This window comes from Rana temporaria, chromosome 13, assembly GCF_905171775.1.
Source record: "Rana temporaria chromosome 13, aRanTem1.1, whole genome shotgun sequence".
Lineage (NCBI taxonomy): Eukaryota > Metazoa > Chordata > Amphibia > Anura > Ranidae > Rana > Rana temporaria.
In genome coordinates, this window is record NC_053501.1 from 111,803,839 (window position 1) to 111,821,806 (window position 17,968).

A 17,968-nucleotide genomic window follows, 5' to 3' on the forward strand; every position below is an offset into this window, starting at 1 on the left:
GAAATAATATCCTTAATTGTAAGAAGAGCTGTATATCCGCATAACGCCATCAATACCGTTCCATGGGCAGAATTGTGCACCAGCTGAGGCTTCCAAGTGCAATAAAGGCATATTTATTGCTGTGCGTAAAAAGGTAAAAATACAACAAATAGGTAAAATTGCCCTTAGTGAACCATTTTAAAGTTGTATTGTCTTGTATTGAACATTATAAATAAAGATAAAAAAAAAAGGAAAACCCCTGAAGCGAGTAGACAGTAGGTGTGCCTACCTGAAACACGTTGCTTTTGTGCCCGCTCTCAAACTCCAGAACGGGCTTTTTCCTCACCCAGTCCCAGACCACCACCTTGAGGTCATCGCTGCCGCTTGCCAACCAAGTGCCCCTCTGGTTGAAATGCAAGGTGTTGACGCAGCCGAGGTGCCCGTCCAGGCCGTGCAAGAGCCGGAACCTCTGGACGAACCCGCGGGCCCCGCAGGCGTCGTAGATGAAGCGCCGGCTGGTTCCGATCTCCCTTTGCCTGAGCGCGCGGAGGGCTCGCCACCGGGGCCTGGGCAAAGGCGTCTTCTCCGAGGACACCCAGTCTTCCAAAGCCCTTTCGTCGTCGGAAGAGTCCTGGTCGTTGCTGGCTCGCTTTTTTTGGCCTCGTTTGCGCAGTCTGTCTTCTTCATCCTCCTCCTCCTCCTCCTCCTCTTCCTCATCGTCGTCGTCATCGTCCTCCGAGTGCGTACGGTCGTTTGCGCGACTCTCGTCGTTAATGGAATACAGTCCGGTATCGTCCATACTGTCGGAGTCTTTGTCCTCCCCCGAGCTCTCCGAGCTGCTGTCCTTGGTTTCGGCGCGGTTGGTGCCGGTGACCTCGCCGGTTAAACTGAGGCTGGCGTCGGAGGCTTCCACCTCGATGCCGGAGGAGTTCTCCTTCCCTTCTTCTGTCCCGGACATGTCTTCTGGGCTGCTGGAGACGCTTCCTGAGCGAGAGAAGAACGGAGACCGGGTGATATATAAAAAGAGAATCAACAACAAATAATCAAATGGTACAAAAGCCGAAATAAAAGTACTGCTGGGGGCCAACGGGGAGGCGGTCAGCAAACCGCTCTAAATATCCAATAACGGATCTTTAACCCCTTCCGGACCACCGCATGTACATTTACGTCCACAGAATGGCACGGACAGGCACATTGGCGTACCTGTACGTCCTCTGCTAGACGTGGGTCCAATCGGGACCCCCCCCCTGGTACATGCGGCGGTTCCCGTGGCTTCAGGAGCGGCTATTTGTTTCTAGCCGCCCCCTCGCATTCGCTCCCCGGAGCTGAAGAACGGGGAGAGCCGTATGTAAACACAGCTTCCTCGTGCTTCACTGTGGCGGCTGCATCGATCGAGTGATCCCTTTTATAGGGGAGACACGATTGATGACGTCAGACCTACAGCCACACCCCCCTACAGTTGTAAACACACACTAGGTGAACCCTAACTCCTACAGCGCCCCCCTGTGGTTAACTCCCAAACTGCAACTGTCATTTTCACAATAAAGAATGCAATTTAAATGCATTTTGTGCTGTGAAAATGACAATGGTCCCAAAAATGTGTCAAAATTGTCCGAAGTGTCCGCCATAATGTCGCAGTCACGAAAAAAAAAAAAATCGCTGATCGCCGCCATTAGTAGAAAAAAAAAAAAAAAATAATAAAACTATCCCCAATTTTGTAAACGCTATAAATGTTGCGCAAACCAACCGATAAACGATTATTGCGATTTTTTTTACCAAAAATATGTAGAAGAATACGTATCGGCCTAAACTGAGGAAAAAAAATGTTTTTTTATATATGTTTTTGGGGGATATTTATTATAGCAAAAAGTAAAAAATATTGCATTTTTTCAAAATTGTCGCTCTATTTTTGTTTATAGCGCAAAAAATAAAAACCGCAGAGGTGATCAAATACCACCAAAAGAAAGCTCTATTTGTGGGGAAAAAAAGGACGACAATTTTGTTTGGGAGCCACGTCGCACGACCGCGCAATTGTCTGTTAAAGCGACGCAGTGCCGAATTGTAAAAAACCCTTGGGTCATTTAGCAGCATATTGGTCCGGTCCTTAAGTGGTTAAACCCTTCCATACCGGGGGGCACTTATACACCTTCCCGCCCAGAACAATTTTCAACTTTCAGCGCTGTCGCACTTTGAATGACAATTGCGCGGTCGTGCTACACTGTACCCGAATTACATTTTTATAATTTTGTTCCCACAAATAGAGCTTTGTTTTGGTGGTATTTGATCACCTCTGGGATATTTATTTTCTGCAAAAATAAAATAAAAAAAAAAAAACAGAAAATTTAGAAAAAAAACGTTTTTTTTTTGTTTTGTTTCCGTTACAAAACATTATAAATAAGTACGTTTTCTACTTCACTGATGGTACTGCACTGACGGGCACTGATGAGGTGGCACTGATGAGGTGGCATTGATGGGCACCGATAGGAGGCACGGATAGGCACTGATAGACTGTAATGTGTTGTACTTATGGGTGTCAATCAGTGGCAAACAATAATGCCTGCCAATCAGTGATGCCCATTGTGGGCACTGATTGGCATCCATTATTTATTTACGATTATTTGCATCCCTGGTGGTCTAGGGTGGCATACCTGTGGGCATCCCTGGTGGTATCCCTGTGGGCACTGATTGGCGTCCATTTATTTCCGATTTGCATCCCTGGTGGTCTAGGGTGGCATACCTGTGGGCATCCCTGTGAGCACTGATTGGCGTCCATTTATTTCTGATTTGCATCCCTGGTGGTCTAGGGTGGCATACCTGTGGGCATCCCTGTGAGCACTGATTGGCGTCCATTTATTTCTGATTTGCATCCCTGGTGGTCTAGGGTGGCATACCTGTGGGCATCCCTGGTGGTCTGGTGGCATCCCTGTGGGCACTGATTGGCATCCATTATTTATTTACGATTATTTGCATCCCTGGTGGTCTAGGGTGGCATACCTGTGGGCATCCCTGGTGGTCTGGTGGCATCCCTGTGGACACCGATTGGTGTCCATTATTTATTTCTGATTTGCATCCCTGGTGGTCTAGGGTGGCATATCTGTGGTGGGCATCCCTGGTGGTCTGGTGGCATCCCTGTGGGCACTGATTGGCACCCATTATTTATTTCCGATTTGCATCCCTGGTGGTCTAGGGTGGCATACCTGTGGGCATCCCTGGTAGTCTGGTGGCATCCCTGGTGGTCCAGTGTGGGCATCCTCGGGGGGCTGCGCTAATAATCGATCAGCACTAACCCCCCACCTGTCACAGGAGCAGCCGATCAGCTCTCCTCTACTCGCGTCTGACAGACGCGAGTGAGGAAAAGCCGATTACCGGCTATGACCAAGCACTAGTTTCAGTGTGAAACGCGTCAGTAGTCAGGTTTTATTTTGCTGTGACTTGTAGTGCTGTCCTCCTTTCAATAAAAGGCTACAATTTGTTCAGAGTGCGGCTGTCCAGAGACAATCTTTGTTCCTGCTTTGCTGAATGCATTGCCGGCACCTGAGTTGTCTGCAACGGAGGATATTCATCTGGGTTCCCACCTGGAGCGGCTCCTCCCCTTTTCCCCTACCGGCTTTTCCTGTTTACATCGTGATCAGCCGTGATTGGACACGGCTGATCACGTGGTAAAGAGTCTCCGATACGTATTCTTCTACCTATTTTTGGTAAAACAAAAAAAATAAAAACATTCGCAATAAGCGATTGGTTTGCGCAAAATTTATAGCGTTTACAAAAATAGGGGATAGTTTTATGGCATTTTTATTAATACATTTTTATTTACTACTAATGGCAAGAATTAGCGATTTTTTTTCGTGACTGCGACATTATGGCGGACACATCGGACAATTTTGATACATTTTTGGGAACATTGTCATTTTCACAGCAAAAAATGCTATAAAAATGCACTGATTACTGTGAAAATGACAATTGCAGTTTAGGAGTTAACCACTAGGGGGGCACTGTAGGGGTTAAGTGTGACCTCATATGTGTTTCTAACTGTAGGGGGGGTGGGGCTGGACGCGTGACGTCACTGATCGTCTTTCCCTATATAAGGGAACACACGATCACTGACATTGCCACGACGAAGAACGGGGAAGCCGTGTTTACACTCACCTCTCCCCGTTCTTTAGCTCCGGGGACGGATCGCGGATTACAACAACCCCTTTAACCACTTAAAGCGGATGTTCCGCCAAAAAAAAAATATTAAAAGCCAGCAGGTACAAATACTGCAGCTGCTGACTTTTAATATTAGGACACTTACCTGTCCAGGAGTCCAGCGCCGATCGCAGCAGATGACGAGCCGATCGCTCGTCACCCTGCTGCTCCCCCCGCCATCCACGCTGAGGGAACCAGGAAGTGAAGCGCTGCGGCTTCACTGCCCGGTTCCCTACGGCGCATGCGCGAGTCGCGCCGCGCCCGCCGATTGGCTCCCGCTGTGTGCTGGGAGCCGAGTGTTCCCAGCACACAACGGGGGGGCGACGGGATGTGACGCAATGCCCGTCTTTTGCCCATGAATGCCGGGCCGGAAGTGGGTGCAAATACCTGTCTGCACCCCCCTGAAAGGTGTCAAATGTGACACCGGAGGGGGGACGGGTTCCGATCAGCGGGACTCCACTTTAGGGTGGAGAACCGCTTTAAGGACACCTTCATGCCAATATACATCGGCAGAATGGCGCGGCTGGGCACAAGCACGTACCTGTACGTCCTCTTTAAGAGCCCAGTCGTAGGGTCGCTCGCGACCCTGTCCGAAGCACCGTGACCCGCAAACCGATCGCCGCTGGTATGGTCACGGAGCTTCGGACTGGGTCGCAATCACGCCGGCGGCGGCGCTCGCGACCCTACGGCTGGGCTCTTAAAGAGGATGTACAGGTACGTGGATGTGCCCAGCCGTGCCATTCTGTCGACGTATATCGGCGTGAAGGTGTCCTTAAGTGGTTAAAGGGGTTGCTGTAATAAAAAAATAAAAACATACCATACTTACCTCCACTTTGCACAGAGTGGCCCCCGATCCTCCTGTTCTGGGGTCCCACGGCGGCTCCTCCCCGCATTGGATAACCCCCTCTGGGAAGCTCTCTCCCGAGGGGGGTTGCCTTGCGGGCACGCTCCCGTGTCATACACTCTGCGTCCATAGACTAGGCCCCACCCCCGCGTCATTGGATTTGATTGACAGCATCGGGAGCCAATGGCTGCGCTGCCATCTATCCAATGAAGAGCCGATAACCAGTGGAGAGAGAGCGACGTGGCATCACGCCCACAGAAATTCGGGGGTCAGGTTAAGTAAAAGGGGGGAGGCTGGGGGGGGGGCAATAAGGTGAAAAAACATGAAGGTTAACAACCCCTTTAATTGGCTGCTATTCTATACCTACAGCTCCACTTGGGTTTTGACAGGTACCTACCTACTCCCACTTCCAGCTCAAATCTAACCCGAAAGTTTGCCGCAGTCTTCTGGGACATATCACCGGTTCTAGAAGACTACAGGGCGCAGAACAACTCGCGCATGCGCAGAAGCCTCAAGGCTTCACTACCCGTTTCCCTTACTTGAGATGCCGCACCCAAAACTGATTGAAGAATCGGCTCGGGGGGAGGACAATCACTGGATCCCTGGACAGGTAAGTGTCCTATTAAGGGTCAGCAGCTACAGGCCCCGATTCAGAAAGACTTACGACAGGCGTATCTGTAGATACGCGGTCGTAAGTCCGAATCTGCGCCGTCGCAACTTTAAGCGTATGCTCAAACTGAGATACGCTTAAATGTTGCTAAAATACGACCGGCGCAAGTCTCCTACGCCGTTGTATCTTAACTGCATATTTACGCTGGCCGCTAGGGGCGTGTACGCTGATTTACGCCTAGAATATGTAAATCGGCTAGATACGCCTATTCACGAACGTACGCCCGGTCGTCGCAGTACAGATACGCCGTTTACGTAAGGCTTTTTCCAGCGTAAAGTTACCCCTGCTAGATGAGGCGCAGCCAATGTTAAGTATGGACGTCGGGCCAGCGTCAAATTTTCCGTCGTTTGCGTAAGTTGTTCGCGAATAAGGCCGGGCGTAATTTACGTTCACGTCGAAAGCATTGGCTTTTTGCGGGTAAATTTGGAGCATGCGCACTGGGATACTTTCACGGACGATGCATGCGCCGTTCGTAAAAAGCGTCATTTACGTGGGGTCACGATGATTTTGCTACAACACGCCCACATCTTACAGATTTGAATTAGGCGGGCTTACGCCGGCCAATTTACGCTACGCCGCAACGTTGCTTTGTGAATACTGCACTTGCCTGTCAAAGTTGCGGAGGCGTAGCGTTAATAGGATACGTTACGCCCGCACACAAATACGCGCTCCCTAGCTGAATCTACCCCACAGAATTTGCAAAAAGCATACCCATCTACCGCAAGTGCAAGAAACGAACGGACCGGCTTACCGTTGGCTAGATCCGTCTTGCCTTCTGCCATCTCTCCATTAAATGACATGGCGACTCCCCTCCGGAAGCCGGGACACTAAAGTGCAAGATACCTAGAGCAGACGATAGAAGAAGATGAGGGTTATACTTCGTTTAGCACAAGAAGCAGCATTTCTACAGGGCTCAAAATTCCCGCGCAATACCCTGAAAAATCCCCCCCCCCCCCCCCCAATAATATCAGCGCACTTCCTGGTATGCGAGTGTGCCTAGGCCAGGGGGGTCTGAAACTGGCGGCCCTCCAGCTGTTGAAAAACTACAAGTCCCATCATGCCTCTTGGAGTCATGTTTGTAACGGTCAGCCTTGCAATGCCTCATGGGACTCGTAGTTTTTGCAACAGCTGGAGGGCCACCAGTTTGAGACCCCCCTGGCCTAGGTACTCCTGAACCTACAGCTGTATATCTGAAATGTGAGATCTAAGGCACTGCTGCCTCTGACTTCTAGTCTCTAGTCTTCTAGTCTCCACTGTGCTGCTCACCGTTCTCCTTGCTGGAGGCTCTGCCATGAGGAAGTAAAGCCCTGCCTCTACAAAGATGGCCGCCTCCATGCAGAGACAGAGTGCAGACCAAGGCATGGTAAGTGCTCACTGTTCTCCTTGCTGGAGGCTCTGCCATGAGGAAGAAAAGCCCTGCCTCTACAAAGATGGCCGCCTCCATGCAGAGACAGAGTGCAGACCAAGGCATGGCAAGTGCTCACTGTTCTCCTTGCTGGAGGCTCTGCCATGAGGAAGTAAAGCCCTGCCTCTACAAACATGGCCGCCTCTATGCGGAGACACAGTGCAGACCAGTAAGTGCTCACTGTTCTCCTTGCTGGAGGCTCAGCCATGAGGAAGTAAGGCCCTGCCTCTACAAAGATGGCTGCCTCCATGCGGAGACACAGTGCAGACCAAGGCATGGCAAGTCAAGGATGGAGAAAGATCAGCTCCTTTTTTTTTTTTTTTTTTTACTTTGTATCGGGGTAAAAAAAAAAAAAAATTAAATGCGCACCATTGTTTCTAGGCTGTACTGAAAGAAATAGAGGTAAATGTAATTTTTTTTTTTTTTTTTTACTATTTTGGGCCTTTAACCACTTCCATACCGGGGGGCACTTACCGTATTTATCGGCGTATACCGCGCACTATTTTGCCCTGAAAATCAGGGCAAAATCGTGGGTGCGCGATATACGCCGATACCCGCCACGAGTTTGAATACTGCGCCGGCATATACCGAGCGCAGTACACTCGTGAATCTTCGGGCAGACTCGGCGCCTCTCGCACTGACGTCCTGTACAGGCCGAGCCTGCCTGAAGATTCACGAGTGTACTGCGCTCGGTATATGCCGGCGCAATATTCAAACTCGTGGCGGGAAGGACGCGAGGACGCCGCAGAAGGACGCCGGAACCGCCGAAGAGGACATCGGACCCGCCGAAGAGGACACCCGAAGCCGCAGAAGGACGCCAGACCCGACAAGGCCGCCGATGGACACCGCGCAAGACACCAAAACCAAGTACAAAAAAACAAAATTTTCCACAGGATCGGGGGCCACTTTAGGGGTGCGCGTTATACCGCGATAAATACGGTACGCACCTTCCTGCCAAAGCCAATTTTCAGCTTTCAGCGCTGTCGCACTTTGAATGAGAATTGCGCAGTCATGCTACACTGTACCCAAACAATTTTTTTTATCATTTTGTTCCCACAAATAGAGCTTTATTTTGGTGGTATTTGATCACCTCTGCGATTTTTATTTTTTGCACAACTAAAAAAAAGGCCGAAAATTTTGAAAAAAAATTGTTATTTTTTTCCTGTTATTTTTTTTTGTGAATAAGTAAGTTTTCTTCTTCGATTACGGGCACCGATATGGCGGCACTGATGGGCGGCACTGGTATGTGTCACTGATGGGCACTCATAGGTGGGCACTGGGCATGGATGGACACTGAGGGGTGGCACTTTTGCGCAAAAAAAAAAAAAACCGCAGAGGTTATCAAATACCACCAAAAAAAAGCTCTATTTGTAAAAAAACTAAAAAAAACGCCAATTTTGTTTGGGAGCCACGTCGCACGACCGGCGCAATTGTCAGTTAAAGCGATGCAGTGCCGAATCGCAAAAAGGGGCAAGGTCCTTTAGCTGCATAATGGTCCGGGTCTTAAGTGGTTAATCACCACTGGGAATTTGAATTTTTTGCAAAACAATTTTAGTTTCCGTTATAAAAATGTTGAAAATAAGTAATTTTTCTTCACTGATGGGGCATCAACGAGGCCGCCACCAACGAGGCCGCCGCCAACTTTCCGCCACCAACGAGGCCGCCGCCAACGAGGCCGCTATAAAAATTTTGAAAATAAGTAATTTTTCTTCACCGATGGGCCACCAACAAGGCCGCCGCCAATGGGCCACCAACGAGGCCGCCGCCAACGAGCCACCAACGAGGCCGCCGCCAACGAGCCACCAACGAGGCCGCCGCCAACGAGCCACCAACGAGGCCGCCGCCAACGAGCCACCAACGAGGCCGCTGCCAACGAGGCCGCTATAAAATTTTTGAAAATAAGTAATTTTTCTTTATCGATGGGCCACCAACAAGGCCGCCGCCAATGGGCCACCAACAAGGCCGTCGCCAACGAGCCACCAACGAGGCCGTCGCCAACGAGCCACCAACGAGGCCGTCGCCAACGAGCCACCAACGAGGCCGCCGCCAACGAGGCCGCCGCCAACGAGGCCGCCGCCAACGAGCCACCACCAACGAGGCCGCCATAAAATTTTTGAAAATAAGTAATTTTTCTTCGCCGATCGATGGCCCACCAACGGGGCCGCCGCCAATGGGCCACCAACGGGGCCGCCGCCAATGGGCCACCAACGGGGCCGCCGCCAATGGGCCACCAACGGGGCCGCCGCCAATGGGCCACCAACGAGCGAGGCCGCCAATGGGCCACCAACGAGCGAGGCCGCCAATGGGCCACCAACGAGCGAGGCCGCCAATGGGCCACCAACGAGCGAGGCCGCCAATGGGCCACCAACGAGCGAGGCCGTTATAAAAATTTTGAAAATAAGTACATTTTTCTTCACCGATCGATGGGCCACCAACGAGGCCGCCACCAACGGGGCTGGATCCAAAAGGCAGAGTGGTCATGGATAGCGCCTAATGAGTGCCTTAGGGGGTGTCTGTGTGTGGGGGGGGGGGGGGGTGATTGGTTGGAGAACATCAATGGACATCCTCCCAATACTGGAGAGCCACACTGTACTCTTTTTTTTGGGTACAAGTTAACATGAATTCCAATGGCCCCCCATTTCGCACCAGTGCAGTCAACAAAAGTAGAAAATGTTGCACTTTCTGGATGGAACGCATCAAAAACGCACTCTACGAGTTGTCAGGGGGCTCGGGGGGGGTGACAGGTACACTTTATAGAAGTTCCACTCACCAGTGTGAAGAGACTTGGTGACTCCAAAGTGCAAAAGTCTGCAAAAAGAGGAAAAATAAATAAAAATTATCAGACACAACAAACACCTCTTGTATAAACAAAGACAGCACTGCAAATAAAAAGGCCCCCCAACCATTCATCCGCCAACCTCATTGGTTGTTGTAATGTACAAACAGCCAATCACGGCCGAGCCCAGCCACAAATCACAACCGGAACCAAAACTTTCCCAATCAGCATTGGCCGCTTGTAGTCCTTATGCGTCTCGCATTACTAAACACATAAAAAGGTGGATTATATTTACAGCTTTTATAGAACTTTTTCTTCGCTGCTCATTCACATGTGCGGCTCTTATTGCTGCCTCCCTGAAAAGCGATCCGAGACAGATCTCGTCAGATGGCATCTGGCAGGCGGTGAGAAGATGGGTCACCTTCTCAGCAATGCTGACCCACCGCAATGCATGGCATGTGGTCGTAGCGTGGCCCCATTCAAAGGGTCATGTTTGGCGGCGGGACGGGCCGCTGAATGTGACATGCAGATTCATGCATAGCGAAGCCGGCCCCGAGTGGGGGCATTTCTGCATGTAGGTGGGCAGTCGGTAAAACCTCACCCCCGACTTTTACTGTGCCCATGTGAATGAGGCCCTGTGATAGACACTGTGCCATGAGAAGGCTGCAGATCATTGGCCGGAGAACAGAGGTCAGAGATCACTTCCAATCCTTATCTTTAGGAAGAACCAATTAACAGGGCAATTGGGCAAGACCCCCCCCCACACCCCGCACAACCAAGACCCCCCCCCCCCCCCCAACACACCTGACAACCAAGACCCCCCCCCCCACACACCGTACAACCAAGACCCGCACAACCAAGACCCCCCCCCCCAACACAACCAGGACCCCCCCCCCCCAACACACCTGACAACCAAGACCCCCCCCCCCCACACACCGTACAACCAAGACCCCCCCCAACACCCCGCACAACCAAGACCCCCAACACAACCAGGACCCCCCCCCCCCCCCAACACACCTGACAACCAAGACCCCCCCCCCCCCACACACCTGACAACCAAGACCCCCCCAACACACCTGACAACCAAGACCCCCCCAACACACCTGACAACCAAGACCCCCCCCCCCCCCAACACACCTGACAACCAAGACCCCCCCCCCCCACACACCGTACAACCAAGACCCGCACAACCAAGACCCCCCCCCCAACACAACCAGGACCCCCCCCCCCCCAACACACCTGACAACCAAGACCCCCCCCCCCCACACACCGTACAACCAAGACCCCCCCCAACACCCCGCACAACCAAGACCCCCAACACAACCAGGACCCCCCCCCCCCCCAACACACCTGACAACCAAGACCCCCCCCCCCCACACACCTGACAACCAAGACCCCCCCAACACACCTGACAACCAAGACCCCCCCAACACACCTGACAACCAAGACCCCCCCCCCCCCCCCCCAACACAACCAGGACCCCCCCCCCCCCAACACACCTGACAACCAAGACCCCTCCCAACACACCTGACAACCAAGACTCCCCCCAACACACCGCACAACCAAGACCCCCCCCCCCCCCCAACACACCGCACAACCAAGACCCCCCCCCCCCCAACACACCGCACAACCAAGACCCCCCCCCCCAACACACCGCACAACCAAGACCCCCCCCCCCCCCCAACACACCGCACAACCAAGACCCACCCCAACACACCGCACAACCAAGACCCCCCCCAACACACCGCACAACCAAGACCCCCCCCCCCAACACACCGCACAACCAAGACCCCCCCCCCCCCAACACACCGCACAACCAAGACCCCCCCCCCAACACACCGCACAACCAAGACCCCCCCCAACACACCGCACAACCAAGACCCCCCCCCCAAACACACCGCACAACCAAGACCCCCCCCCAAACACACCGCACAACCAAGACCCCCCCCCCAAACACACCGCACAACCAAGACCCCCCCCCAAACACACCGCACAACCAAGACCCCCCCCCAAACACACCGCACAACCAAGACCCCCCCCCAAACACACCGCACAACCAAGACCCCCCCCAAACACACCGCACAACCAAGACCCCCCCCCAAACACACCGCACAACCAAGACCCCCCCCCAAACACACCGCACAACCAAGACCCCCCCCAAACACACCGCACAACCAAGACCCCCCCCAAACACACCGCACAACCAAGACCCCCCTCAAACACACCGCACAACCAAGACCCCCTCAAACACACCGCACAACCAAGACCCCCTCAAACACACCGCACAACCAAGACCCCCCCAAACACACCGCACAACCAAGACCCCCCCAAACACACCGCACAACCAAGACCCCCCCAAACACACCGCACAACCAAGACCCCCCCAAACACACCGCACAACCAAGACCCCCCCAAACACACCGCACAACCAAGACCCCCCCAACACACCGCACAACCAAGACCCCCAAACACACCGCACAACCAAGACCCCCCCAACACACCGCACAACCAAGACCCCCACAAACACACCGCACAACCAAGACCTCCCCCAAACACACCGCACAACCAAGACCCCCCCAACACACCACACAACCAAGACCTCCCCCAACACACCACACAACCAAGACCTCCCACAACCGAGAACTCCCACACTGCACAACTAAGAACCCCAACACCGCACAACCAAGACCCCCCAACACCGCACAACCAAGACCCCCCAACACCGCACAACCAAGACCCCCCAACACCGCACAACCAAGACCCCCCAACACCGCACAACCAAGACCCCCCAACACCGCACAACTCAAAAAGGAAGGATCACCAAACTACAGCCAACTCCAACCCGCTGCAGGATTGTATCCAACCCTCAGCTAGTTTTTTTGCTTTATCCCCTCATTTTCTTCCTCGGTTCTGAATCATTTCACGCCGATTACAAAGAAGCTCCAACTAAAACCCGATCACCCATCCATTCAGATTATATTCATAATACAGGAAAAAGTCAAAGACCCCTGGCTCAGAAAGGTCCAACCTCATTGGACGGGGCAGATATTTTCTGATCAGAAGGAATTCCGGATACAGATAGATCTTCCTTGGAGAAAACCCCGAGAACGTTCCGCACCATGGGGGGGGGGGGGGCATCAGACCAAACCACACGTAAGGACGCCAAAAAAAGGACGTGAAAATGTTATATTGTTCTAATTTCTGCTTTTTTAGACAAGACTTTCCTCACCCGCTGATGGGAAATCATCAACAAGATGCAAAAATAAATAAATAAAACATGAGGACTTTCCAGGACGTCAGACGAAACCGGACTTTCCGTGACTCTACGAGGCGTCACCGGAGAAAGCGAAACCATTTCACGTACGTCTCATGACAGAACGGTTTCTTTTTTTTAAGCTTCTAAATAGGGAAAGGTTTAAAAGTCCCGCCGACGGCAGCATCTTCTCCGGTATGCCGGCCTTCAGCCATTGCCGGGTGACGTTACTCCTGTGTGTGTTGGATTGGTGTGGCCACCGGAGGGCGCTGTAATAGGCGGTGGTAGAACTGGTCTTCCTAGAAGGGGGGGACGGCCGGCTTTCCCCTCGGCTGCTGGAAACAGTGAGAGAGGTGCTTACACGGCACCATGGCCATTGAGGAACAGCTTTGAATTTTTTTTTTTTTTTTTAAAGGCATTCTTTGATTGGTCGAGGTGGCGATAATGACATTTGCCTGCCTTTCCACATTAGCCAATTAGAGAATGCCTGTATTCATTGTATAAAAAAAAAAAAAAAAAAAAAGAAAATAGAAGGCCCTGTTTCCAGTAGCCAGTTGTACCTCCCATTTTATTGACAATAGCCTATCAGGAGGGAGAGAAGCGTCTGACAGCTTGTGCTGAGCCCGATGTGGGCCTGGCGGTAGAGCAGGTGGAACCCAAGGAGAAAATAGCAGCAGCCCAAGGCGGGCCTTGGCGGCAGACAATGTGGAGCACAAGGCGAGAGCGGCGGTAGCCCACAGGGAGCCCGGGGCAGGCCTTGGCGGCAGACCAATGCGGAGCCCGAGGCGGGCCTTGGCGGCAGACCATGCCGAGCCCGGGGCGAGAACGGCGGTAGCCCACAGGGAGCCCGGGGCAGGCCTTGGCGGCAGACCATGCCGAGCCCGGGGCGGGCCATGGCGGCAGACCATGCCGAGCCCGGGGCGGGCCTTGGCGGCAGACCATGCCGAGCCCGGGGCGAGAACGGCGGTAGCCCACAGGGAGCCCGGGGCGGGCCTTGGCGGCAGACCATGCCGAGCCCGGGGCGGGCCTTGGCGGCAGACCATGCCGAGCCCGGGGCGGGCCTTGGCGGCAGACCATGCCGAGCCCGGGGCGGGCCTTGGCGGCAGACCATGCCGAGCACAAGGAGAGAACGGCGGTAGCCGACAGGGAGCCCAAGGCGGGCCTTGGCGGCAGACCATGCGGAGCACGGGGCGGGAACGACGGTAGCCCACAGGGAGCCCAAGGTGGCCCTTGGTGGCAGACCACGCGGAGCACAAAGAGAGAACGGTGGTAGCCCACAGGGAGCCCGAGGCGGGCCTTGGCGGCAGAGCACGTTAAACTCCAGGAGAGAATGGCGGCAGCCCACAGGGAGCTAGAGGCAGACCATGCGGGAGCTCGAGGACAGAATGGCGGTAGCAGACAGGGGGCTTCAGTTGGGCGCAGTGGCAGCCTAGAGGGAGATAGGTGGTGGGCCTGGTGGCTGCCCAAAGGGGGCTGGAGGTGGGCCTGTAGACAGACAGCATGGAGCCCGGAGGTGGGCCTGTAGGCAGACAGCATGGAGCCAGCGGCAGCCCATCGGGGGGAGCCTGGAGGCAGGCCCAGCGGCGGCCCATCGGGGGAGCCTGGAGGCAGGCCCAGCGGCAGCCCATCGGGGGGAGCCTGGAGGACGGCCCATCGGGGGGAGCCTGGAGGACGGCCCATCGGGGGGAGCCTGGAGGACGGCCCAGCGGCGGCCCATCGTGGGGAGCCTGGAGGCAGGCCCAGCTGCAGCCCATCGGGGGGAGCCTGGAGGACAACCCATCGGGGGGAGCCTGGAGGACGGCCCAGCGGCGGCCCATCGGGGGGAGCCTGGAGGCAGGCCCAGCGGCAGCCCATCGGGGGGAGCCTGGAGGCCGGCCCAGCGGCAGCCCATCGGGGGGAGCCTGGAGGCAGGCCCAGCGGCAGCCCATCGGGGGGAGCCTGGAGGCAGGCCCAGCGGCAGCCCATCGGGGGGAGCCTGGAGGACGGCCCATCGGGGGGAGCCTGGAGGACGGCCCAGCGGCGGCCCATCGGGGGGAGCCTGGAGGCAGGCCCAGCGGCAGCCCATCGGGGGGAGCCTGGAGGCAGGCCCATCGGGGGGAGCCTGGAGGACGGCCCATCGGGGGGAGCCTGGAGGACGGCCCATCGGCGGCCCATCGGGGGGGAGCCTGGAGGCCGGCCCAGCGGCAGCCCATCGGGGGGAGCCTGGAGGCAGGCCCATCGGGGGGAGCCTGGAGGCCGGCCCAGCGGCGGCCCATCGGGGGGAGCCTGGAGGCAGGCCCAGCGGCAGCCCATCGGGGGGAGCCTGGAGGCAGGCCCATCAGGGGGAGCCTGGAGGCCGGCCCAGCGGCGGCCCATCAGGGGGAGCCTGGAGGCAGGCCCAGCGGCAGCCCATCGGGGGGAGCCTGGAGGCAGGCCCATCGGGGGGAGCCTGGAGGCCGGCCCAGCGGCGGCCCATCGGGGGGAGCCTGGAGGCAGGCCCAGCGGCAGCCCATCGGGGGGAGCCTGGAGGACGGCCCATCGGGGGGAGCCTGGAGGACGGCCCAGCGGCGGCCCATCGGGGGGAGCCTGGAGGCCGGCCCAGCGGCAGCCCATCGGGGGGAGCCTGGAGGCAGGCCCATCGGGGGGAGCCTGGAGGCCGGCCCAGCGGCGGCCCATCGGGGGGAGCCTGGAGGCCGGCCCATCGGGGGGAGCCTGGAGGCCGGCCCAGCGGCGGCCCATCGGGGGGAGCCTGGAGGCAGGCCCAGCGGCAGCCCATCGGGGGGAGCCTGGAGGCAGGCCCATCGGGGGGAGCCTGGAGGACGGCCCATCGGGGGGAGCCTGGAGGACGGCCCATCGGGGGGAGCCTGGAGGACGGCCCATCGGTGGCCCATCGGGGGGGAGCCTGGAGGCAGGCCCAGCGGCAGCCCATCGGGGGGAGCCTGGAGGCAGGCCCATCGGGGGGAGCCTGGAGGCCGGCCCAGCGGCGGCCCATCGGGGGGAGCCTGGAGGCAGGCCCAGCGGCAGCCCATCGGGGGGAGCCTGGAGGACGGCCCATCGGGGGGAGCCTGGAGGACGGCCCATCGGGGGGAGCCTGGAGGACGGCCCATCGGGGGGAGCCTGGAGGACGGCCCATCGGCGGCCCATCGGGGGGGAGCCTGGAGGCAGGCCCAGCGGCAGCCCATCGGGGGGAGCCTGGAGGCAGGCCCATCGGGGGGCGCCTGGAGGCCGGCCCAGCGGCGGCCCATCGGGGGGAGCCTGGAGGCAGGCCCAGCGGCAGCCCATCGGGGGGAGCCTGGAGGCAGGCCCAGCGGCAGCCCATCGGGGGGAGCCTGGAGGCAGGCCCATCGGGGGGAGCCTGGAGGATGGCCCATCGGGGGGAGCCTGGAGGACGGCCCATCGGGGGGAGCCTGGAGGACGGCCCATCGGCGGCCCATCGGGGGGGAGCCTGGAGGCAGGCCCAGCGGCAGCCCATCGGGGGGAGCCTGGAGGCAGGCCCATCGGGGGGAGCCTGGAGGCCGGCCCAGCGGCGGCCCATCGGGGGGAGCCTGGAGGCAGGCCCATCGGGGGGAGCCTGGAGGACGGCCCATCGGCAGCCCATCGGGGGGAGCTTGGAGGCAGACCCAGCGGCGGCCCATCTCTGCTCTACTTTGAACAAAAAAAATACAAGTTTTTCCTCTGCACACAGTGTAATGTGGGGGTTGGGATGGAGCCTACACCCCCCTCCCCCACACAGGAGTCCCATATCTAATACTAGAGGAAGACAGGAGATCCAACACCAGAAATATCACCAATCACATCCAACACTGTACAGGGGGGGGGGGGGGACATACAGAGGGGGGTACAGTGAGCATTAGCAATATATAGTGGGGGAGGGGGTGAAGGAGATGTGGAGAAGATATGGAGGGGATATGGAAGAAAGGAAGGGGGGATATAGAGGGTTGGGGGGGGGGTTAGTGAGGGGAGAGAGGTAGTGGGGGTACCAAGGGTAGGAGAGGGATATAGATGGGGGGGTCAGTGAGGGGAATGCAGAGTGGGGGGGATATAGAGGGTAGGAGAGGGATATAAATGGTGGAGGATGCACATAGAAGTGGGGGGATTGGGGCTCAGTAAGGGGGATACAAAGGAGGAGGGGGCTATCAGTGAGGGGGATGGGTATAGGGGTACACAGGGGGGATGGGGGGGTCAGTGAGGGGGATTGGTATAGAGGTACACAGGAGGGGGTGGGGGATATATAGGGGGGTACACAGGGGGATGGAGGGGTGTCAGTGAGGGGGGTACACAGGGGGAGGAGGGGGGATCCGTAAGGGGGATATAGAGGAGGAGGGGGGCACACAGGGTGATGGGGGGGGGGGAATCAGTGAGGGGGATATATAGGGGTACACAGGGGGATGGAGGGGTGTCAGTGAGGGGGGTACACAGGGGGAGGAGGGGGGATCCGTAAGGGGGATATAGAGGAGGAGGGGAGTACACAGGGTGATTGGGGGGGGGTCAATGAGGGGGACACAGGGGGGGGATCAGTGAGGGGGATGGGTATAGGGGTACATAGGGGATGGAGGGGTCAGTGAGGGGGATTGGTATAGAGGTACACAGGAGGGGGTTGGGGATATATAGGGGTACACAGGGGGATCAGTAAGGGGGATATAGAGGAGGAGGGGGGCACACAGGGTGATGGGGGGGATCAGTGAGGGGGATATATAGGGGTACACAGGGCGATCAGTGAGGGGGATGGGTATAGGGGTAGACAGGGGTATGGGGGATATATAGGGGTACACAGGGGGATGGGGCATATATAAGGGGGTACACAGGGGGAGGAGGGGAAATCAGTAAGGGGGATATGGAGGAGGGTGGGTATAGGGGGGTACACAGGGTGATGG

At 56.5% G+C, this 17,968-nt stretch overlaps 1 protein-coding gene across 2 annotated transcripts in view; it reads right to left on the minus strand.

The window, feature by feature from the left end:
• Positions 1-17,968, minus strand: part of DCAF8 (DDB1 and CUL4 associated factor 8) — a 58,384-nt gene that overhangs the window by 40,077 nt on the left and 339 nt on the right. Inside the window, exons 2-4 of one of the 2 annotated variants that reach the window (XM_040332874.1) lie at positions 9,857-9,894; positions 6,433-6,524; positions 269-963 (exon numbers count right to left, since the gene is read on the minus strand). In XM_040332874.1, coding sequence (XP_040188808.1) covers positions 269-963; positions 6,433-6,481 — 744 coding nt within the window. In that variant the 5' untranslated portion in view covers positions 6,482-6,524; positions 9,857-9,894. The remainder of the gene's footprint in view (positions 1-268; positions 964-6,432; positions 6,525-9,856; positions 9,895-17,968) is intronic. The other variant, XM_040332875.1, reaches the window with a different exon arrangement.